Genomic DNA, 24,082 nt, shown 5'->3' on the forward strand with positions numbered 1-24,082 from the left:
AGAGATGCATACAGATGGCTCTCGTGACTGGGAGAGACCACCACTCATCACTGCATCAGGGAATAAAGAGGGGCCAGTATAAGGTAATGGGGAGTGACATGATGTTGGCAACTGGAAATATATAACCGATTTAAAAGTATTTGAAGGACCTATGGATCTCCGATTTGTGACTGCAAGAAAAAATACGATCCAAATTCTTTAACCTGGAATTCAAAATTCCTGACTTTCTGTTTCCCTTCTGCCTTTCTAGCTTGTTTCTAGCTCTCTTCATCTTGATCACTATAATCCAGACACACTGAACTGTTTGTGGTTCCCTGACCCTATGTCTATTACTCTACATATAAGATTCCCTTCCCTCTTCCTGGGATGTTCTTCCTCATCATATATTTTTGGAAATTTCTCTTTCTTCTTTAATCCTGGATATCCCCTTTACCTAAGTCAACAATACAAACACAAAGTTCTATGTTCCTGAAAATCATCTGCAGGACTCTATATCAGCATATATCATACTCTGTTTGGACTTCATTTACATATCCTCCTTTCCTCCAGACAGAGACCTCCCTGAACACAAAAATCTTGTCTTGTTGCTTCGGTATTTTCGTCACTTAGGGTGGAGTCTGGTTTATGGGAGGAGCTTGGTGAATATACAAATGAATGTATGAATGAGTGAATATAAATCATAACAATAACAATAATAATAATAAAAATAAAAGCCAACTCTCATGTGGTACATACCATGTGCAAAAATTGTGAGGATTCTACATATATTAAGTAATTTAATCCTTAAATTAATAACCCGTTTTCCATCCCCATCTTATAAATAATAAAACTGAGGCCTGGAGGGTATGAGATTTGTATAATCAAAGTCACGTGACTAGTAAGTGATGGAACTGGGTGTTTAGCTGCATCAGACTTTTTTCACCTCGGCTCTTTCTGACTCCTCCCTAATTGGTAGCAGTCTTGGGAAAACAAACATTTCCAAGTACATCTGTGACTGCAGTAACTAAATGCCCTCGCTGTCCTATAATTCAGGTCACTCGGGGACCATTAGCTATCTGGATGCGTCTGCTGCCATGGGGAATTTATAGAGAAAAGCAATGTGTTTAATTAAGTGGTTGTCAAAAACACCCACCCAGTATAAATGGTTTCTGGCAACAGAGGTGCTCTTGTTGCTGCCAGAGTCCTGCCACAGGTCATTAACATCTTAATGGATTTGAGGCACTTTCCAGCTTGAGTGCTTTCACCCAAGGATGCAAGGGGTCTCTTGGAGGCCCAGGGAAATGGAGGCAGGACTCGATGGATGGACCCTACTAGTGTCAGTGAAGGGCTTCAAACAGTGGATGAATCTATCAGAATTAAATTCAAGTCAAGTTCCTGATGGGTTCTGAGACCCTACGTGGCAGACACCACTGGGAGGTGGGCAGAGATGGGCTTGGACAAACATGAATCAGAATCAGGTTCTGCCTCAAGGAATGCTTTCCTCACAGTGTGCACAGTAAGCTATGCTATGGAGTATAACATGACCAGAAAGAAGAAACGGGGTAGTCTGAGTGAATTAATATGGACAGGCTTTATAGACATAACACCTTGGAAGGACCGGAAAGTTCTGAACAAACAGAAGAGAGGGAACGACATACAAAATAAGTAAAGTGAGTGAGTACAATCATGATGATGATGTCAAAGCATTGTGTCAGGAACTTTGGGAAACCAGTAGGCAGTTCACTTTGAGAATTTTTAAAGGGTAAATAAGGCTAGTAATAAGTAAATCATAGTAAATAAGGCTAGAGAGCAAAATTCATTCCATAACACGCAGGGTTTTAAAGATGCAGCAGAAGAGTCCATAGGCAGTGGGGAGCCACTAAAGTCCTCGGATGATAAGCATGAGAGTGACCTGAACAAGGGCTTCTTAAATTTTAATGTACATAGGAATTAACTGGGGATCCTGTGAAAACAGATTCAAGTTCACTATGTCTGGGGTGGGTCCTGAGGATGAGCCCTGCTAATAAATCCCTAGGTGATGCTGATGCTACTCATTCTAAGATCACTCTTTGAGCAGCAAGGTCTAGAATAGAATGCATGCAAAAGTGGATGGGTTTGGGGAGGAGACACATTTCAGAATGTTAACTCAATTTGTATAGTACATTTATTACTCATGACTAAAAAGATTAGAAACCCTGGTTTTCAGGGTTCTTTGGGATCTTTCTACTTTTTAAAAATTATCAGTAGCAGTATTTTTCATTAAAAACATAGTTCAACACTCCTTACAGTTAGACTGGAACAAGAGAAAGTATGATTGGCCTTAGCCCATCCGTGGCACCGACCCACCCCTACAGGTACTTGACTTTTTAGTTGATTCTGGGAAAACACTAAATAGGGTCAAATGAACAGCATGGGCAGAGTAAGATCGGGAGAGGAAAAGAGGAAAAGGTCCCTGAACCTGCTCAATGAGTCTCTGCCCTCCTCCCTGCAAACAATAGACAATCAACAAAGAAACCTGATGCAGGCGCAAAGAGCATTCAGGTAATTTAAACTGTGGTGATTACTGTCTCGGGAGATGAAAATTCACAAAAAGCGGCCCGAGCCGCATGAGGAGAAGACAACGACGAGGCTGAGCGAGGGGTACTGTGAAGTCAAACCCTCCCGTGACCTTAATAAGTGGTTGCCCTTAGGCAGGTCATTTAATCTCTGGATTTCTTCATCCATAAAATAAACCCAATAGTTCCTCTTGGCCTCCCCCCATCAGTCTGTTTGAGGATCAAATGTGAGTGCGGGTATGAAAGTGATCACCCACAGTGTTGCTTTGGGGATCCATTAGCGCCTGGGGGCACCCTGTGCCTGGAAAATACTTCCTAGTCGTCTGTTCCTCAACATCCCTTTCTCTCTCAGGATGCGTCTCTTTTTATTTAAGCTTCTAGGATAGCTCTTTCTTCTGGGAAATCTTTCTAAGTTAAGCAGAGATGTCCTGCACCCTTCCATTTACCCCACCCAGCCCCAGAAACAGAACTCTGAGTTTATCCAGCCTGTTTCTGCTGGAAGAATGACAGACCACAACCCAAAAAGGGGCGCCCATGGAATCTGAGCACAACAGCAAAAGGATCATTTTAGCAAAAGTCAGGGCCACAGAATGCGTCAGAACCCCAGCTCTGTTTACAGCTCTGTTACTCTCTGAGCCTTGGTTTCCTCACCTCCAAACTAGAGGTAATGTTTTCTACCTCAGATAACTGCTATGAAGATTGGATTAAATGAAGAAGAGCACTTTTTAACTACAAAGTGTTATAGACTATTCCTTTTTTAAAAATCAAAACATAAATGGAGAATGCCTTATATATTTTCATTTCTCTTTCCAATTGTGGAGCCTCACTCTGCCCTCCTGGTAAATATCCTTTACTGAGGGCTTCAGTTTTAAAAGAATAATATCAATCATCAAATTTATGTAGCCACTGACAGTTTGGAAAGTAATCATCCAATAATAGGTGAATGGTCAAGTAACTTTACAAAAACTACATGGTAACAAGGAAAAATATGAGGAAAAACCCAAGGAAAGTGCCATTTAGAGATCATCAAAGTCATGTGTATTACACCAGTGTAATGGCAAGTGCAGGGAAATCACTTATCAGAATACTTGGTACAATTTAAATGTTCAATAAATGTTATTTATTAACATCATAACCGATCTTTGGCAAAGATGCATGAAGAAAAGCTGGAATGAAAAATACACCAAAAATTAACAGTGGCTGTGCTTCTGTCAAGAACAGTGAATTTCTAATGGACTAAAGACTGTATTAAAACAAATACCCTAATTAAAAAAACAAATGGCAAAACCTACGCAAGTTTACTGAGCTACACTGATAGCGAGTAGCAGAACCAGGATTCAAACCCAAGTCTTCTGACTCCAAATTCAGGACTCTTTCTATGGCACTAAGCTGCCTCCTTGACCTCACTTCCATTCTATTGTCTATATGTTATATATGTCATATATTGACTACATGTAGATAGAGAATTGGATTTCACATATTTATTATACCAAAGTGCTAGGATGGAAACCTTGGCAGGTTTAGGGGAAGGTAGGCAATGAAACAGACAGTATTTTCCACAAAGATGAAGAGCGAGGGTTACTTGACCCCCAGCCGCCGGAGGCAAGTCTTCTCATTTAGGAAGAAGAGGAATAAGAATATCCGCCCCACCACTTGGGACTAATGTATTGGAGAGAAAGATCCCATCTCTTGCTGCCTCCTTAGGCACCATATACAAAGACATCTTGAGTACATTCTACTGAAGAGCCACTTCATTGCCATTATAACACAATTTTTGAGACTTCACAGAGTGTCAAGATGTTCTCCTTGGTTCTGCCTTAATGTATCACTTCTGAAACCATACACACAATTTCTTCAAAGAGTTCTTTCCCAGAAGGGGCAAGAAGGACAGTGAGAGGAGAAGATGAAGTTAAGATAAACACTATCTTATCTTTATAGCTGTAGAGGCATATCAATCTCCAGGCTGGGCTGGAGGCCTATGGTGCTAACTGGAGTCTTCTTAGGATTCTATTCTTAATGGTTTCAGCTAACTGGGATCTAGCTGGAGTTGATGGTTGCATATTTCCAGTTCTCCGGTTGGCCTGTCTGTCCATGCTCCTCATATCCTCCACGCAAGTGCCTTCAAACTAATTTTTCTAATTTTACTAAATAATATTCTTGTATACATTTAGAACATCACAAAGCAGCTCCCCTGGATTGGGGTGATATCCCTTGGAAAATGCTTTTACTGACTTAATGTCATTTAATGCCTTTAGATTCTATAGGAGACAAGACTATAAGAAACAACATGTCAGGATCACTGTCCCTTTTGAAAAATCTACTTAAGAAGATAGTATCTGGATCCATATGTAAAGCCATCCATTCAACATCTCCATGTGGATGCTCTAGGGACATCTCACACACATTTTTCCCCAAAACTGTACTCAGCGAGTTCTATAAAAAGCAAATGACAAGACTATTGGGATAACTAAATGAGATTGCATGCACCAAGTTCTTTCTGCAAGGTTTGGCATACGGCGTATTCTCAATAAAGTAGAGTTATCATTTCCTTCTAAACCTGGAATGGTGGCAGAGTGAACTCATTGGATCCCCAGGCCAAAGCCCACGAGTTGCCCTGAACTCCTTCCTCACAGACGATTAGAACACAGAGATCCACAAAGTCCAGCTCTGTGGGTTATTAGTTCGCCTCTCAGTCCCAAACGCGTGCTTCAGTAGGTGCTCTATGCTGAACAACAGAATTCCATGAAGCATTTCTTCTTTAAAGTGTGCCCCATGGTACACTTTTGCAGTAGAGAGCACAAGAGGGATGGAACAGGAAGAAGAGTCTTTTTATAACTTCCAGCTCTGACTGGGGCTCAGCAGTGCGGGCGTGAGAGCAACAATGCCTCTGCCCCAGCCTCAGGCCCAGAACACGGACGCTCAGCAGCCTTGCAGCCTCTGCTTCGCCGTAAGCTTTCCTCAGCTGCCTGTTCAGGGTTCACCTCCTCTTGCATGAAAAAGGTGACTTGTATGGAATTGGATAATAGTTTTTCTAAATGCTGGGAAAATATTTTAATTTTTTTTGTGTGCAATTACAGTATCACAGCCACGGACGTGACACACTTTTAAGCTTAATCTGCATTGTTAAAAAATATTCTCTGTTGCTTTCTAGAGTTTAGACAATCCACAAAGCAATACATCGAGCTCTGATCTCTCGTGTTTGCTGACTTCCATGGTTTACTCGCTGCCACCAGGGTCGATCCCAAGTGACCAGTGTGACGGCACGGAAGGTACAGTTGAGAAGAGGTGTGTGGTAGCACCCCATCGTGTAGCATTTTCACGACACAAACACCGTAGGCATGAAGAGCAAATGCAACAGCAAAATGAAGTCAAAAACATCAGAAAGTAAGGAGGTTTGCGTTCATTAGCTTTGCTTTAAATTGAATTTGCTTGGTGTGGAATTTTATGTTTTAATAATTGACAATCAACTCTCAACATTGCTGAAATGGTAACATTCACCAGTCATAAACCAGTGTGACCCAGCGCCGGCCGCCACTGGACCAGCCCCGCTGATCCTGTGCAGCACCTAATCCCTCAGCCAGCCTTCCCCCCGTGCATTGATCCTTCACATTTCAAACATGTACATGCCGTGCACCCTCAGCCATAATTCCAAATTCAATAAAACCCTGAAAATGGCGACTGTGGTACAAGCCAGATCTGAACCAACACGCAGCCATTTATTCTACTTTTAATATCACATATTTTCCTGCAAAAGTGTTCATGTGTTTGATTATGGGGGGCTGTCCCAGACCTCTACTGGGGGCATAAAATAAAACACATATGCATTGTTACAGTGCCCATATCACCCTCCTGTATCAAACCACTTCTGGGACTCTGACCACCCATGACTAAAAGTTGAGCTGAGCAGGTTAGTCACCCCACATCTACACCTTACACCCTTTGGGAAAGAATCAGAACCCAACTAGTGTAGGGACCCAGTCTGCCTTCCTTGCTTTATCTGTTATGTGATCTTCATCTGCCCACTTCCTCGTTCCTCATCTCCAGTTCTCATCTGTCAAATGGCAATCACAAAACCAGCAAGGCTGTCGTGCACATAAAGCAAGTTCATGGACATGAAGTTAGCTTGTCATGTGCTGTATACATTAGAGGGGTTTTCACTCTTATCATTCTGAAACTGAAATACTTGTTTGAAAGCAAACATTCTTCAAACTGCTGGATAGCAGCTGGGGGTTTCTCATTTCCATAAAAGGAGCTAACCATTGATATGCATAAAGCCCAGTCATCTCTATCTTAAACACAAAAGCGTTACACTTGAAAAGCGTCACACTTGAAAAGCATCTTGTGTGGTTGATGCAGTTGGTGAAGCTGGTCTATAGCACAGTCTCTGTAACTCAAAAGAACTGAATAGCTGGGTCTCATCCCATTAGAAAAAAAGAGAATAGGAGACAAGAGTAGCCCCAGGCTCTCACCTTTCTGGGCCTGTCTGTATATTTATAGGTTTGTTTAGTTTTTTTGTTTTGTTTTGCTTTGCTGTTGTTATTTTGGGGGTTTTGGTTTTTGTTTGTTTTTATTGTTGTGTTTGCCTTCCCTACACTGGTGCACTACAAACAAACCAAGACTTAAGTGTGAAAGGTCATTCAGAACCTCTATGCATGCCCTTCCTTGGACAAATGCCTCCCATCTTCTGCTTGAACAGTCACAGTGACTGGGGGCCTATTCATTTAGCCCAGATGCCTGAACCATCTTAGTTACAACTGGCAGCTCTTTCCATTACAAGAAGACAGCTTTAGGACTTCACAGGCAAAGAAAAGCAAAGGTCAGATTCTTACTATGGTAGAAATGACTGGAATCAAATCTTTCTTGAAAGTAGCTTTTTTTTTTAAGATTTTATTTATTTATTTGACAGAGAAAGAGAGAGAAATCACAAGTAAGCAAAGAGGCCCAGGCAGAGAGAGAGGGAGAAGCAGGCTCCCCATTGAGCAAGGAGCCAGACGCAGGGCTCAATCCCAGGACCCTGGGATCAAGACCGGAGCCGAAAGCAGACGCTTAACTGACTGAGCCACCCAGGTGCCCCTGAAAGTAGCTTTTGATGGGTGGGAAGATGTGTAAAAGGATTTTGGCAGAGAAGAAGATCAAAGAGAACACAAAGGAACTATCATTTACAGAGGAGGAATGAGGGGCACCTGGGTGGCTCAGTTGGTTAAGCATCTGACTCTTGGTTTCTTTTCAGCTCAGGTCATGATCTTGCAGTCGTGGGATTGAGCCCCATGTTGGTCTCCATGCTCAGCATGGAGTCTGCTTTGGATTTTCTCTCCCTCTCCCTCTCCTTCCCCCTCCATCCCTCCCCTCTGCTCCATCATGCTCTCTCTCTAAAAATAAATAAAATCTTTAAAAAAATACAATAAAGAAGAGAAATGGTTCCAAACTGCAAAAGGAAGAAAGTCTGACAGCAAATGACAATGATTGCTTAAAATTCCATGTCAACAGGATACAGCCCTCATTATTGTCCATAATATATATGAATACCACAAAGCAAAAGAGAAATAAAAAACTAGTTGCCAGATAGTCCTTATCAACTCTTTGGAGTTTCCCATTAGGTTCACAGCTAGGTGCAAAACTTGAGTCTTTGTGGCACAACCATTCATATTTATCTGAAAACTGCTAGTTTTATTAATCATCCTAGTTGATGTTAACTCAAACAGACAGAATTATGGTGCTAAGTCTCAATGCAGATCACAAAGTCTCATTTATTTTTGGACAAATGATATCTATAGGCCTTTATAATCACTGAACAAAAACATTCAAACAAAAATAAGCCAAATTTCTATACAAATAAGACAATTAAAACATGTACTATTAAAGAAATTGCTGATTCTATTATTTGAGAATTCAAAATGCCACCCCTGGATTTTGAAAGACTGCATTTGTACATTTTTTCTTATAAATGAAATGCACTGTGGAAACAAAATAGGTAAGTGCCTACTTCTGATTAGACCCTCAGAATTCAAGTAGATGCCTGTCTTAATCAAGGTAGACACTTTATTTGTACAAGTCAAATTTTACTTTGCAGATGGGAGGTAGGGTGTGAAATGTGCGTTGGTAAAAGTGAATAAGTAAAAAGACTGAATTATAGAATTTTCTTTTCATTAGAGATAACCCAGAGATTAAAGAGATAGAGATGGATAGGACAGAAATAAAGGCAGAGGCAACCAAACAAACGAAAGCAAAAGGCCTTAACAGCAGTTAGAACCTGTGAACAGAGGAGAGACCCTGACATCTGTTGAAAATCCACCATGGGCTGGGGACTTCGCTAAGAATTTTACCAGGCCGTCTCATTTAGCCTTTGTAACAATTCCTCAGGTGCATATCATTATCTCCAGTCTATACATGAAGAAACAAATGCTTAGAAATGATCAGGTTGGCTTTCCAAGCCCATTTTCCTCAGTTCTTAGAACTCATTTGAAACAATAATGTAATATGGTGGTCAGTCAGATGGACCCACAGGTGATCTGGTTCTATATTCCACTGACTGAGGGAGTTGTTTTGCTGGCCTGGAAGGTTGAACATTCAAGTGTTGCCCATCTTTACCGCATCCCCCCCCCAAAAAAAAAACTTAAAGATGCTCTGCCGAGGGGTGAAAGATTAAATGATTCTTTACTCAAGGTATAGGAATTACTGAGTTTTTCTGCTGGACTCTTTGGGGCCAGAAAACTTACTGAACCAACTAAGTATCCAAAATGGAGTTCTAACTACATTCTCCATTTAATATTATAGATTCTGTAGGAGAAAAGAGATGCCTCTTCCTCTTACTATGTGAATATATTATTATGTGAATATATTACTTTATCACTGTAAAGAACATGGCATTCCTAATAGTTTACTGGTAAGTGAAGAAAAAGTCACAGACACCAGGGCAAGACACAAAGGTAACCATCTTCATGGTGTCATTTGTAATTAAAGCCCTTAGAGCTAAGATAAGCCTCAGGGATGAATACAGCACTTATTAAAGGAATAAGAACTCATGTGTTAGACTTGGTTTTTATCTTAACTCTGGGCTGGTGGCCTGTCTTCTCTATCCTGCATGAATTTCCCAGTTTCATGGCCCATGTTATTATACATAAGATAAAATTCAAACTGTATACATTGACCTCATTCATTTTTTTAACCTTCTTTTCCACTGTCCCCTGAGTGGGATGGTTAGTAGCCTGATGTGGCTGGAAGGAGAGTACTTATAAGAGACAGATTGGAACCAAAGAGATGGGTGAGGAGGCCAGTGCAATAGTCCTTGAGAGCCATGATGAGGGCCTGACCTACGGGAGTCAGAGTGATAGCTGAGTGAAGCGACTAGCTAGGAGTCAAACCTAGTCATACATCAGCCATAAGGGCACCACGAAACTTTCCTCTCTAACTGGGGGATAAGCCAATCAATGATCTTACATGGCATCCAGAAGAAATCCTTCCACATGTCTACCTCCTATTCTGTTACAGTGGTGTCAAGGAAAATGCTAGATTTCCACTGGGCTTCACTTAGCCATAACTACTCACTCTGTCAAGAGCCAGAAGCCTTGAATTGTCTCTCCAGAAGTCTTGGCTATGTGGCCTTTCAAGTCTTCTATGGCAGTCTCAATGGCCCCCGGCTGAGTGGAAAAAAGAAAATACCTAGTTTAGAGAAAACTGAGCCCTCTTTGTGCTTATGATTAGTGAGTATAACCCACAGCCTCCTCCAGAAAGCTGATGGGAAAGATAGCTCTTGCATCTGTCTGTTTGTTCTAGGCACAGCCTACCCGGGAGCTTAGTCTTGAACTCTGGTATTTACAAAGCTGTTCTCCTTGGGTGGGACCAAAGTGATCCAAGTCCTGTCTCCCATGATCTTACTCATGCTTTCTCGCAGAAATGAAGACAGCCATTTTCAGAGGGCCAGTTTTCCTGAATAAACAAGTTTATAAGAAAGTTCAAAGCATTTAGCAATATATACATTTTTAAAATCAAACCTTTCTCTCTTTAAAGAGCACATGGCAATAAAACACCTAAGAGAAATCTTTTTCTAATATTTTGACCATAATTTTAGCTGACTCTGGGCAATTAACTTTTTTGTCTCCTTATCTTGCATTCTTTACCCTTCTCCAAACAGGTGCTCCTACTTATGGGCCTACCTCCGGTTTAAAATTTGATTAACCCTTTTCCTGATAAGAAATTCATAGACCTCTAGCTCAGTGATCCCTAAACTTTCAGTGCACATCAGAATCAAAAACACAGATGTCTGGGCACTGTTTCCAGAGTTTCTGATTTAGTGGATCTGGAGTGGGCCTGAGAATTTGCATTTCCAACAAGTTCCCAGGTGGTGCTGTTGGTGTGGGACTGTCCTATGAGAACTATTGCTCTCTAGACAGTTATTCTCAACCTTGGCTACACATCAAAATCACCAGGGGAGCTTTTAAAAATCCTAATGCCCAGGCTGCACACCAGGGCAATCATATCCAGATACTCAGTGGATGGGACTCACATATCAGTACACCAGGATTTTTTAACGCATCCCAGATGACTCCAATGTGTAGCCAAAGTTGAGAACCACTACAGCCCAGGGATTATCTAGTCTAAGCCATTTCGTTTTATAGGTGTGGAAACAGGAGCAGTGTGGGGAAGTAACTTGTCAAATTCACTCAGCTAGGAAGTGGTAGAGACAAGACAAGAAAACAGACTTTCCATTGCCCCACCTACAGTGCAGTGCTGGCCTCATTCCCAGCCCTGAGCTACTGACAAGTAGGTTGCTAGTTCTTGAATATTCTCTATATAACAGGGCTTTAATACTGACTACCTAATCGTCTCTAAATATTAACATTCTTAATCCTCCCAGCCTGAGACCCTTCTCTCACAAAAGGAAACCAGGACACTAGCCTGGCCTAGGATCCATCCAAATGCCTTTTCCTCTTGGAGGTGGGGCGGTGGGGGGTGGGTGGTAGATTAGGATTTGCTTGCTTTCTCAGTCTACGATAAAAGACTTTGAAACATTTTGGCCACAGAATCCATGGGTCAAGGAAAAAAAAAACTTAGAATAGGAGAATCCATATACGAAAAACAGGAAAAGAATGGCACTGCTTCAGATGAAGTGGTAGGAAATGGTTCGGAGCTTTCCCTACTTAGCTCTGCCCCTCCCCCTCCAATTCACTGGGCACAGCCCAAGTCATCCAGGAAATGTCCATCGAACAGAGTCGAGTGACCTGTGTTCCTGTTCCAGATCTGTGGTAAATCAATTCTGTGACCTCTAGCCAATGATCTGAGTTTTCTTGGCCTCCATTTCCTTATCTATAAAGACAAATGAGGAGACTGAACCAAAGCTTTCTGAGCCAAACTGATGATGAAAGCCTCCTGGAAGTCTTTAAGAAAATATGATCACAGCCCTGATACTGAGACATTCTGAGTACCTCATTTTAACACATTTCCTGCTGAATTGAATAGTCAGCCAGTGGACTGAATGATTTCTGACTCCTTTGTCATCCTCTGCTGCTGGTTCACGGGTTGTCAGAGAGTTAACATGGCAGCCTGTGCCTGCTGGAAGCTGTAAGTCATTAAATCAGTAAGTTGTGGAGCATAAATCAAGTATGCCTTGAGCCCCCACTGACAGAGAAGGCTGTGCCAACATCACTGTTCTAGTGACCCCACTGGCAGGATCAAACTAAGCTGGAGAGAAATCCCCTATGATCCCATGACAGTGCTCGCATCTCCCAACCCAAGCTCCCTGGGATACAGCCAGACTGCACCAGGTCCACTGCTCAAAATCAGCCTTTCTTTGATGACTCATCAGGCTATTTTTCCTGTCTCTCTTCATATATCCGCACAATTTCTTCCTCTAGCTAATATAGCTCAGTAGTGAAACTAATACTTTTCAGAAGAACAAAAAAAAAACTGTAAGTGAAACTGGAGAATAATGAAATAATCCCAAAATAAGCATTTTGTTGAATGCTTTTACACTAGGTACTTTGCCAGAACATGTGAAGATGAATATAAAATTTTGGAATTTTTCAAAACCTTACTTGTCTTCTCTATGGAAAGCAATTGACAAAATCTATCAAAATGATCTATCCTTTGATCTACACATTCCCCTTCTGTGAAATCATACTATGGATGTTCTTGCATATGTGCAAAATGACAGATGTATATGCAGAGTTCTTTGCAGCCTTATTTGTGAATAGCGAAATTTTGGAAACAAGGCAAACATCGATCAATAGAGGACTTCTTAGATATAATAGGGGATACACCCATACAATGGAACATGAAGAACATGCAAAAAAATTAGGAAATCCGTGCTAATATGGAAAGATTTCAAAATGTATTATTAAGTGAAAGAAAAAATGTTCAGAAGAAAAAGTAAATATACCACATTTTTGTATAAAAAAGAGGAGAAGGGATGAGAATAAATATTTGCACGTGCTTGTATATGCTAAAGCAACCCTAGAAGGATACCTAGAAAATGTTAACAGTGGTCCCCTATGAGGGGGGAGGCACTTGATGGGACAGTGGATGGAGGTGGCGTTTTACTTTACACCTTTTCAAAACCTAAACATTGAACATCAGTGTGGTTTTTATAAAATGGTTGGGAGGTCTCTAGAGTACTGTCAATGTCCTCACTGAGTGTGGTATTCTCACCTTCCACAGAAACAGTGGTTGTGCCTTTATGGAATAGTTAATCACTGTATCCTGATAGAATATTTTACTCTCTTCTGTTTGCCATTGTGGGTTAACTGGAATAAATTAACTTCAGCCACTCAGTGTAGAAAACGAGATAGTGTGTGAACACTCTGACTTGTGTCTAGGGCAAGGTTTAGATCTCAGCCTTTCTGCCTGCCGTGAGACGCATATTATGTCCTTGTCATTCCAGACATCAGTTTACTCATTTGCTGAGTGGATAAGATAATATTAACTGTAACAGAGCTGTTGGGAAATGCCAAAAGCATATGGGAACACTGAATAATAAAACACTGTATTTTCATTCTTTTTGTTAATATTAAATGGAGGGAAAACAGTTGCACCAGGATTTGGGGGTCTAATGGTCACTGCAAGGGAAAAATTAGCTCGAAGACTCCATGCCGCCTAAGACTAATAGGAAAAGTATGATGGAATAATAAGTACACATCATCCAATACATATATACTTCTAATGCTAAATTTGAAGAAAAATCATGAGGAGGGATTCTTATTTACAAGTCATTACACAGCATAGTAGGCAATATCTCTTCTAATAGTTCAGCACTGAATATCTTCAGTCAAAACAAACCTACTGAGGGAATTTCAAAGACGTGTGTGTGTGTTTCCCTATATTTCTGTAAGCTAGACTAGCCAGGGGCCAGTTGTCACACAAATAATACTCCCATCTGCTGCTAATAGTTTTCCATGTACTGGACTCCTTAGCCAGACAGTAAGAGGAGGGGGCAGCATAGAGAGGAATGCTCCCAGGGACTCAGACACAATAAGATCTCTCTTGTGGGTGTCATCATGCCCAGATAGAAATCACTCCGTGGTAAACACATACAGGCAGAAAAACAGCTCTAAATTGGATGTGATTTGTAAAGTCCAGGGCAAATTTATCTCTTGAAAATAAAGGAAATGCTTCTTATTTTATTATCGTTAACTGCCTGCCCTCAGAAAGAAGCATCAACTTTATTACAATCTTCAAGGGATTTCAGTGTAAGGAGGGGAATCAAGAAATCTTTTGCCCAGTAAGATATGTAATTTCTAGACCAGGAAGAAACTCACACAGACAATAACAATACAACTAATATATTTAGTTGTTCCCAATGAAAGAGCAAGACACAGGGAACCCTATAGTAAGAGAAGAGGGGAAGGGAGAGAGTATGAAAGCCAAATTAGTGTCATGAAAGCAATGACATCTTGTTACACAATGGGAAGTCCCAAACCTGCTTATTAAAGCCTCGTTCCTCACAATAGAACACAGGCTATAAAAAGGCCATGGGGAACCATTAATTAAATATTAAAAGATCAAATAGTTTTAGTCCCATTAGTTTGTATGTAATTTACATTCTCAAGTATAAATTTAGAGATAATTCCCCATCCCTAATCGCTTTCAACTTTCTGATAAGGTATCTGCAAATATAGAGTCCTACAGGGAGTTTAAAAATATCTTTCCCCATGCGTATCAAGTATTGTTCCTTTCATAAGAAGTTGCTTTTGAATATCAGTCTCCACAACTAAAGGGATTATCATAATATACCTCGAGTTATTAGCCTTGAGTGGTACTTTTGTTCAGAAAAGGCACTAGGCCTTTTTTAGATATGTCTAAGCAATAAAATAGCAAATGAACTAAACAGGAGGAAAAAATTATCCAAGCAGAGTGATAGCAAGTGCTTCAGACATTCATTCCTATGACCTCTCATTCATTGTCCAAGGTCAGAGGCTCTGGAAGGGTGGTAAAAAGTGTCAGGAGTCCTGGCTCTTAGTCTTGACATGGCTCCTAAATTGCCAGTTGACTTTGGACAAGTCACATCTCCTTTGTGTGTTTCAGGGGTTGGATTAAATATTCCTCTAAGGCCCCTTCTGGCTCTGAGCAAGAACATCGCTATGTTGGAAGGGCATAGTTCAGGAAATAAATAATAGTCTGGAAGCCTGTGGATAGGAAGCAACATCCCAGATGCCCCATGAAATAACATAAGAGGTTTAAGGAACCAGATTGACTTCTTTTATGATCTGGTATGATCTAATGCATGAGGTTTTAATGCTAAAAAATGACTCTTGGGGGCACCTGAGTGGCTTAGTAGGCTAAGCGTCCAACTCTTGATTTCGGCTCAGGTCATGATCTCAGCGTTGTGAGATTGAGCCTCTTGTTTGTCCTGAATTAATTTAAACTTCCAGAGCAGTCACATCTTTGCATATCCAGTTTGAAACCCATATAATTGATCTTCTTATTATAGCATTGGGCATCTACTCCTAGAGCCTAAGAAACTCAGTGCCATTCTACCACAGCAAGCCAAAGAGTAACTTTCCTTCCTGGGTTAAAAGATATAAGTAGGAAACAACTTACATGTCCATCAAAAGTTAAATAAATTGTAACATATCTCTATAGTGGAATGTTATTGAATTGTGAAAAATGATTTTATGGAAGTATAGTTATTGACACAGGAAATATTTTTATGCAACCAATTGTACACATGAGGAAATAAATAAGACAGGATATACACCAAAATGTATAAGCACACATTCAATATACTTTGGTTAATGTTGGGCAGGGAGATTATGGTGACTTTTATTTTGCTTATTGACATTTTTCTTTTTTCTTTTTCCAATAAGCCACCTTTTGTGAAATGATTTTAAAACATTTAATAAAATGCTTGATCAAGGAATTCCTCAACTCATTTACTTACTGTTCTTCTGAATTTACAACCTATATGCTTTAAATTCTTGCACTGTAATAAACTTATTTCTTTTTAATTGCTTCATGGGATCATAGAACTATGAATTGGGAATTGGAAAACTTGGGTTCTAACCCTAGCTTAAGCACTTACTCCTAGCATCTTGGGCAAGTTGGTGCTTATTAATGGTTATGACACTGGACAAGCAACAACCCACCTCTGGGCCTTAGTTACTTCTGAAAATGAGAGTGTTGACTAGCTCGTTGGTGCTCAAGGTGTGGTCTGTGGACAGATCGCATCTTATTGCCAGAGGATCTATATAAATGCAGAATCTAAGACCTTCCTCTAGGCCTACTGAATCAGACCAGCATTTTCACAAGACTTGCAGGTCATTTGTTTGCATGATAAAATGGAGAACCAGTGGACCAGATCATGTGTCGATCTCGTTTCAGCTCTAAGAAATGATACTTTATGATGAATCTTTCATAGATCTGAATCATTCAGAGCCGGGGTCTTGTTGAATTATTCCCTGAGAAATGAGTTAGTTTCCTTAACTCAAACCTCTTTACTGCTGTAGACGCTATACATCTACATTTATATCTCCTTCTGGAAGTCATGGTGAGGTCACGGGCATCTTAATGTCATTCCCTACGACCAAATACAGAAATGGGAATGTCAAATCAACAAGAAAGGGAGAAAGCATTCATAATAGCAATGAGATGCTGGTTATGAAATGTTAATAGACATGTCATGCACTGTACTAAGAATATTTACAAAATCAGGCTATTTAAACCTCTGTATAAAACTGGTATTTTATCCACACATTGCAAATGAGGAAATTTATAGATATAGATAAAAATATAAACATACATATAAAGCACATTCATTATACTCACATGCTCACAGAATATATATTATATGGTTTGAAGGAGAGCAAATGCTGAGTGCTTTGGGAATGTAGCCCTCACAGCTCCTAAAGAGTCCTCAAGTCTACTTTAAACTCATTAACATTAGAAGCTTTCCCTCCCAACATCTTGAGAACTTAGGGCTTGTTTCTATATACCCGAGGGAGAAGATATTCTTCACATGGACTGGAGTTAGTCATTGACTGACTTAGAAAGGGGCCATACGTGCAGTTGTACATGAGGTGGGAAGAGCTCTGGACTTACAGACCAGAGATACGGATCCCAGCTATAGCTATTCCACTAATACTGCGTGACTTGGTCAGGTCACTTCACTCCCCTGAAGCTATACTATGTTTACAATGAAACAAGAGCGGTAAGTCCTCCCCTGCCTACCTTACAGTGTTGCTCCAGGGAACTTCACTTGATAAGTTACATAGAGCCACACAAATAAAAGCATCATTCAAACAAACAAATAAAGAAAAGCTCCATGGTAGCTTCAAACTGTGTCGATTTAGCTAAGCTAAAACTACATTTTTCTAGAATTTCCTTTCCTGTCTGTTTCCCAATTAGAGTTGGCCACAAGAGACATTAGTGTCAGGCTGGCAAGGCAGAAGTGACACATCGGTCACTTCCCTGCGGAAGATCAGTGCAGGCCCGCAGTGACTGCGGCAGCTCATATTCAGGGCTGCTTCACTTGACGGCGTGGGGCAGCTTCAGACCCATCACCAAATGCAAAGACAACAGCTTTGCAGAGACTCCCCAGCCAGCCCTCATGACTGCACCAGCTTCTGAGCATGCCGAATCTCTTATTCCATACCACTCATGGTTGTTATCTCATCAAACTGTGACTGATACATCATCATTACCAAAGATGAGACAACTTTAGGGGATGCTTTGATTTCCTTCACAGATGTATCTTACAGCTTAATTTTGCTTATTCAATAATGTTCACATACTTTAGAAAACAAACTATATGCTCTGCCTCGGCAAAGACACTCACACAAACACGCACATAGAAGAGCACCTACCAAAGCACCTTAACACATACGAGTGGCTAAATACAGATGATACGGGTATATCTTATCTTCAAACATGCACACACACACGCGTGCACACACACATACATGCACACACACACACTGAGTCACAATAGCTGCATTTTTATCTTAACCAAAGATGTTTTAAAAGCTACCAAATCAGGATTCATTAGTTAAAGCTTTGTAAATTGTCACAACGTCTTAGCCACCATTTATTTATAAGATTGAGTTGAAAAAAAACCTTTTTTCAAGATGTGTCCCATGTATGCTTCAAAAATGAGACCGTGTCCTTTGTCACACTGTACAATCCCCAGTTTTCCCACCGACTGATTACAGCCTGTGAGCCAGCAATTACTGTGTAAACAAGAACATTGAAGGATTGGGAAAGAACATTGATAAGTAGGAAGGAGAGTTCGAGAGAAAGAGAAAAGTACTCAAACCCAGGAAGCACTCTCCACTTGATCCAAATGCTAGACGTTCAAAATATCTTTTTTTTTTTTTTAAGAGAGAGTGAGCGAGCAGGGGAAGGGGGAGAGGGAGAGGGAGAGAGAGAATCTCAAGCAGGCTCCACGCCCAGTACAGTGCAGAGCCTGACATGGGTTTCAATCCCACAACCCCCAAGATCATGACCTGAGCCAAAATCAAGAGTCGGATACTCAACCGACTGAGCCACCCAGCGCCACATCATTTTTTATATCTAGATATACAAACCCCATCCTCATTACGCATCCATCCATTTACTTCCTCAGCTCCAAATGCTCAGGGAAAAGAGCTCAGCTGCAGACAGCAGCCAAAGTTTTGGGATTTCGAAGTGCCTGCTCGCACACGTAACACCAGCATCCCAGTGTAGACCCTGAGGTTCAATCCATTCTCAGCAAGCGTTTCTACTCCATCACCCATGTCTTTTTCAAACACGCAACAGATAACCACTCCGGGCACACAACTTTATATTCTAGCTGCTTGGGTTTTCTCTCCATAGATCATTAATCTGTGGAGATCAGGTTTAACATGAACACAGGACTGAGGAGCCAAAGATCCACAGAGACTGGATAACCAGCTTCTCCTCAATACTACCTGGTTATCAAAAATAGACCCTTAACTTCTCTGAAATTCAGCTCCTTCACCTGTAAAATGGGGAGAAGGATAACTACTTCACAGTTATTATGACTATTACATGAGATAACAAATGTGAAAATACTTGGTAATATTAGAATATTGTAAGAATAGTCTTGTACAATACTTCAGAGCACCAAAAACTTTACCCGTGTAGCAAAGTACTTCCGTGAGACAAAAGGTTGGTGATAAGGATTGGGGTACAGTGTTGATTCGGTCGCACTTGACTGCCTTGAAATCTGCCTTGGCTCTGGGTCCGTGCCTGGGTCCCCCTCCTCCGTGGACAGCTGGTCAGTCTCAGAGGGTTGGTAATCTCCCTCTTGCTTCAGAGACACAGGCTGGAATCCTTCAAAACTCCTAATCGTTGACATTTCTTCTACCTAAAACAAGAGAAGAAACAATCTTTTCATTAGGGGAAAAAAAAAGGGAAAAGAAGTCACCTCTGTACTGGCCAGGGCAAAAAGTCGACAGGGTGCAAATGATGTTCCTGAAACTGACAAAGGTACTCACATGTTAACTAAACAAAGGCCTTAATGAATGCAGTTCAATAACACAGACTCCACCACCCTGTTGGGCCATTTACCAGGGGAGCAAAGCAGAGACCCTTTAGACAGACAAAAGGGGGTTGCAAGTAGGTCCATTTTCCCACCTTGAATCCCAGAGGACAGGAAGTGGAGTATGGAGATGGCAGTATGAAATAATTACCAAGCAACTGATCTTCACAATTTCATAGAATTTTTGCTTAAAAACCCACCAGCCTGCCAACCTATTTAACAGGTAAATGGAATGATAATGCACCTTCTTGAATGCTGCTTGGGTAGTAATAGGGGACAAAAGCACTTAGAACTGAATATATTTTGACTCAAAAAACAACAATTCTAAAATTTTATTGTAAGGAAATAATTTAGACAAAAGCCCAAAAATATCAATATAGAAGTAGTTCATCACATGTGTCTAATAACAGAAAAATACACAACTTTATTTCTAATAGCAAAACATTGTATAAAACAGCCACATTAGACACTCATACAACATTGTATCTAACACAAAAAGAATATAGTAAAACTAAGAAGTGGTCAGGAGGGAACTGGCTAAATATGTTATATCATAAAGTGAAATATACTGTAGTCATTAAAAATATAAGTGCATATTTTTATCATGGAAATCTGTCCAAAATATATTGTTAATGGAAAAAGATTATGAATAATTATGACTTTTTATATTCAAATGGGTTAAAATAATTCAAATTCAAAAAGAAAAAAAGAAAGAAGGAAACTGGGAGTTGAATATGTATATACATGTATTGTGTGACAGGGCTAGAAAACGTCTAAAAAGAAATCAGAGAGGGAGATGAACCATGAGAGACTATGGACCACAGGAAACAATCTGAGGGTTTCAGAGGGGCGGAGGGTGGGAGAAGGAATAACAGGGTGATGGGTATTGAGGAAGGCACATGCTGTAATGAGCACTGGGTGTTATACTTAACTAAAGAATCATTGAACACTACATCAAAAACTAAAAAAAAGGAAATAAAATAGAATATTAATGGTTATTTCTGGATGAGGTGATTTTAATTTTTTGTTTTCATAAGTCTCTGGATGCTTACAATGATTATATATGACTTAAGTAAAAACACGATAAACATTTCTATCCTGTAAATATACAGCAGAATTAAACAAAATAAATAGAAAGCACACGCTAGCCTAGTAAAAAGCATGCATACATCAGGTCACCATTTCCAAGCTGAGATCAGATAGTCAGACCTGCAGTAAGTACACTGTCCATGCTACATAGAAGGTGGGTTTTGTGCCTGGCTTCACCGTGACTGGGAACACTATCTTATCCTCAGAGCTGCCTCAGTGCTCCTAATCAGATAAATTCCATTCCCTCGATTCTTGTGAAACACTAGACAGTGAGAAACAGCCCCAACCCCAGCAAGTGTACATTCTTAACATTGGAATTAGAGTATTCAAAAGAGGTAAAAATAGTCTGAGCATATAACCTATTGCCTAAAGCTGGAAACTTTGGAGCATGAAAAACGTACGATTAACCATTATGTCAGAATGAGAGGAGTAAACCGGGATTATCTCAGGCAAAGGTGGACATACACAGTCACCCTGAGGGGTTTGAATGCAGGAGAAAACACAGCTGGTTAGGGGGGCTCACCAGTGAAAAGCCCTCCGCAGTACCCATCTGATCCTCCCAGCAACCCTAGAAGATGATTTTACCTGCATCTCTCTGGGGATCACAGCGTTTAGGGGACCCACCCAGGGCACACTCAGATCACTGTGGCAGCACCTGGATGCTTACCCCGGGCTCCCAACCATGTTTCCTGTCAATCCAGCACGCCCATCATGAGGCACGCTGTGTTGCAGCAGGAAGGCTTTGCTGAGTCTTCAGTAATTTTTTTAAGTTAGATGCGTAAAAGGCAGAGATTGGCCTGTTAAGAAATACAAGGCGCACCCGCAGAAGCAGGAGAAATTTTCTGTGCATATGCACATGTATGTGTGTATGTGTGTGTTTTGTGTGTGTGTGTGTGTGTGTGAGAGAGAGAGAGAGACAGAGACAGAGACAGAGAGAATAATCGGTGAAGCACTTTGGCCTCCCTGGCAGGTCTGTCACCTCAATCACAGTGGCTGTTGGAAGGAAGTGTGTTTCTAGAGTTCCCTGTAACCTGTTAAGGAAGGTTTGTGCCTTTGGGGAAGGAAAGCCTGCTTCTGTATTTGCCACACTCTGGGAACACGCGCCTCACAACAGACATCTGCAGAAGGCTCCCATGCCTGGAAAACAGAGGGAGGACTTAATTAGCACCACTTCCTCTCCCTCAGGCTGTCTTCTCTGGAAACACTCGGGGAAGAGAATCAGAGCACTTTGAGACCAAGCTGTTTGAGATCCAGGAAAGAAGGAAACTCAGCTCCAGTTAAATTTTTACAGCCATGAATCGTTGAAAATGGAGCCCAGCTGCCTTACTCCGGGATGATTCCAGCTCTGCTCTAGTCACAGGGACATCTTTGTAAGGACAATGAATGTGACTTCTTCAACAACCTCCCCAATGTGAGAGCAGTGCCAAACATCGAAGCGGCCAGCTCCATTCCTCATCACCCTCTGCCCAGCCAATGTTTCTCCCCGGTTCAATAGATGTGTTCTATCCTACCTCTGCCTGAATAGTATACATTGAAACACGAAAAGCATATTAATACTGAAAACAAATCTAGACAAATTCAAATGTTTCCACTGTTTTACATGGATAAAGCATGCCTTGTAACAGACCCATCCAGAGCCATTTATAATTTTAAAAGATCATTATTCTCTAACACTTCATGGAATCTTAAATGTTAGCATTTAGTACTCAAGTAGCACAGTTTCTAAGGAAAGCAAGGTCAAGGCTTAGAAAAGAATAAGTCCATACTTTTTGACCTAATCTCATTCCAGGACACTCTAAAGAAGAAAAAGAGTGCAATATTAATTGCTTATTCTGGGAGGTAATGAAAAATCAGAAATCAACTAAACACCTAACAGCCAAGGAATTGCTAAGACTGTCCAATTGATACTGTGCAGACATTTAAAATAACTTGCATAAGCACTGCTGCAGTAGGGAAGTAAAGGATGTATCTTCCTAGGTGGAAAAAAAAAAAAGCAAAAGCAAAAAACAAAGACTTTCTCTAGGTCGGAGGATTTGAATAATTTTTACATCGGTAAAGAGCACAAGGAAAATACTTAGATTTATTGAGGTAGTTGGATTGAAACTAAATTTTTGCCTTTTAAAAGAAGTTTTTTTAATTGTGTTAGTGCTGCTTTTGCAATAAGAGATAAAACATTTAATAAATATGTTGATTTGCAAACTCTGGTATAATCTCAAACTGCCCCCCACCCCCAACACGGAGGGCAAGGAGAGTCCAAAGAACAGACCAATCCAAATTGGTAGGTGGCAGGTTTAACAAGCAAGACAACTTACATGTGAATTTGTCTTGGGCGCCTCAAGACAAGCACATCTCTGCACGTGCCCGCCAGAATCTTAAAAGTTTATACACAGGACATACCTGGATTCGGTCACATATAAGGTCAAAATGGTCTCAGCAACACCTTACTCTCTCTCTCTCTTTCTCTCTCTCTAGGCTGTGTCCTTCAAGTGGCTCCCACCGTGGGAATAGTGGGTGGCATGTATGTTTCAAGGGCAGAGGAGCGGGGAGAAGTTGCCGATTGCCCTGGGGCTCACTCAGGGGTCAACTAGTGGTCATATCTTCTCCATGACCTCCTCAAATGTAATGCCAAATAAATATCTAAAGAAGCACTATTCTTCCTTCCGTTAGGTGGTAAGAATTCTATATTTTTCAGCTGCCAGCAAATTCAGAGCTAAATTTAATAGAGTATTGCAGTAAATAACTTATTGCTGGGTCCTCATCTAAGTATACCTGCCTCACTGGATACATGCTTTCATCTATCTCTCTGTGATTTTTTCTGATAATATTTCAGAAGCGTAGAGGGCATAAATTGTAGCTAGAGAATCAATGTTTAGTCCAACTCCTTCATTTTGCAAACTTCGGAATGCTTGGGAGGGGGACTCGCCCAAGCACACGCAGCTAAATAGAATCAAGACAGGACTCCTGACTCTCGTTCACTGCTTCAAGTTGTATCACTTAGAAGAAAAGCAGAGACGCAGTTATCAAACTTAGGTGTTGGTCAACTGGAAACACTTTTGTCGAATGTCTCCGTCGGTCAGCTCTGCTTTGCTCTGGGATGGGAGATACAGCTCCCATGGAGCAAAGCTCACCCCAGCTTCTCTTGCATCCGCAGCAGGTACCCAGCACTCAGCCCTGTGAGCTAAAGCTTTCTCCTCTACCTTGCAGTCAGGCTGACTTATCTGTTAGGTTCAACAGGCGCAGTGCCTATGGTCCACAAACCTTTTAGGGGCTCAGGAAACGTGTTAATTTATTTTAAATCGAAAGAGACAAATTAAAAATTGCATGGTCAAAAGAAATGTTTTGATTTTTTTCTCACGTCAGGAAAAAAAGTGAAATTTGTAGGACACCCAAAACTTTTGGTTTTGTCTAAAAACCCCCCAAAAAATGGGGGAACCATTTAAAGTCATAAAGAAATGTAAGTTTTAATATTGATAATATTACAGTGGAGAGG

At 40.8% G+C, this 24,082-nt stretch overlaps 1 protein-coding gene across 5 annotated transcripts in view; it reads right to left on the reverse strand.

Moving 5' to 3' along the window:
- The window catches only part of TPRG1 (tumor protein p63 regulated 1), a 213,613-nt gene that overhangs the window by 94,725 nt on the left and 94,806 nt on the right, over window positions 1-24,082 (reverse strand). For 4 of the 5 annotated variants that reach the window (XM_078068063.1, XM_078068056.1, XM_078068066.1 and 1 more), the window contains exons 2-3: window positions 19,099-19,325; window positions 10,080-10,171 (exon numbers count right to left, since the gene is read on the reverse strand). In XM_078068063.1, coding sequence (XP_077924189.1) covers window positions 10,080-10,171; window positions 19,099-19,325 — 319 coding nt within the window. Of the gene's footprint in view, window positions 1-10,079; window positions 10,172-19,098; window positions 19,330-24,082 lie in introns of all 5 variants that reach the window. The other variant, XM_078068059.1, reaches the window with a different exon arrangement.

This window comes from Halichoerus grypus, chromosome 1 (assembly GCF_964656455.1).
Source record: "Halichoerus grypus chromosome 1, mHalGry1.hap1.1, whole genome shotgun sequence".
Lineage (NCBI taxonomy): Eukaryota > Metazoa > Chordata > Mammalia > Carnivora > Phocidae > Halichoerus > Halichoerus grypus.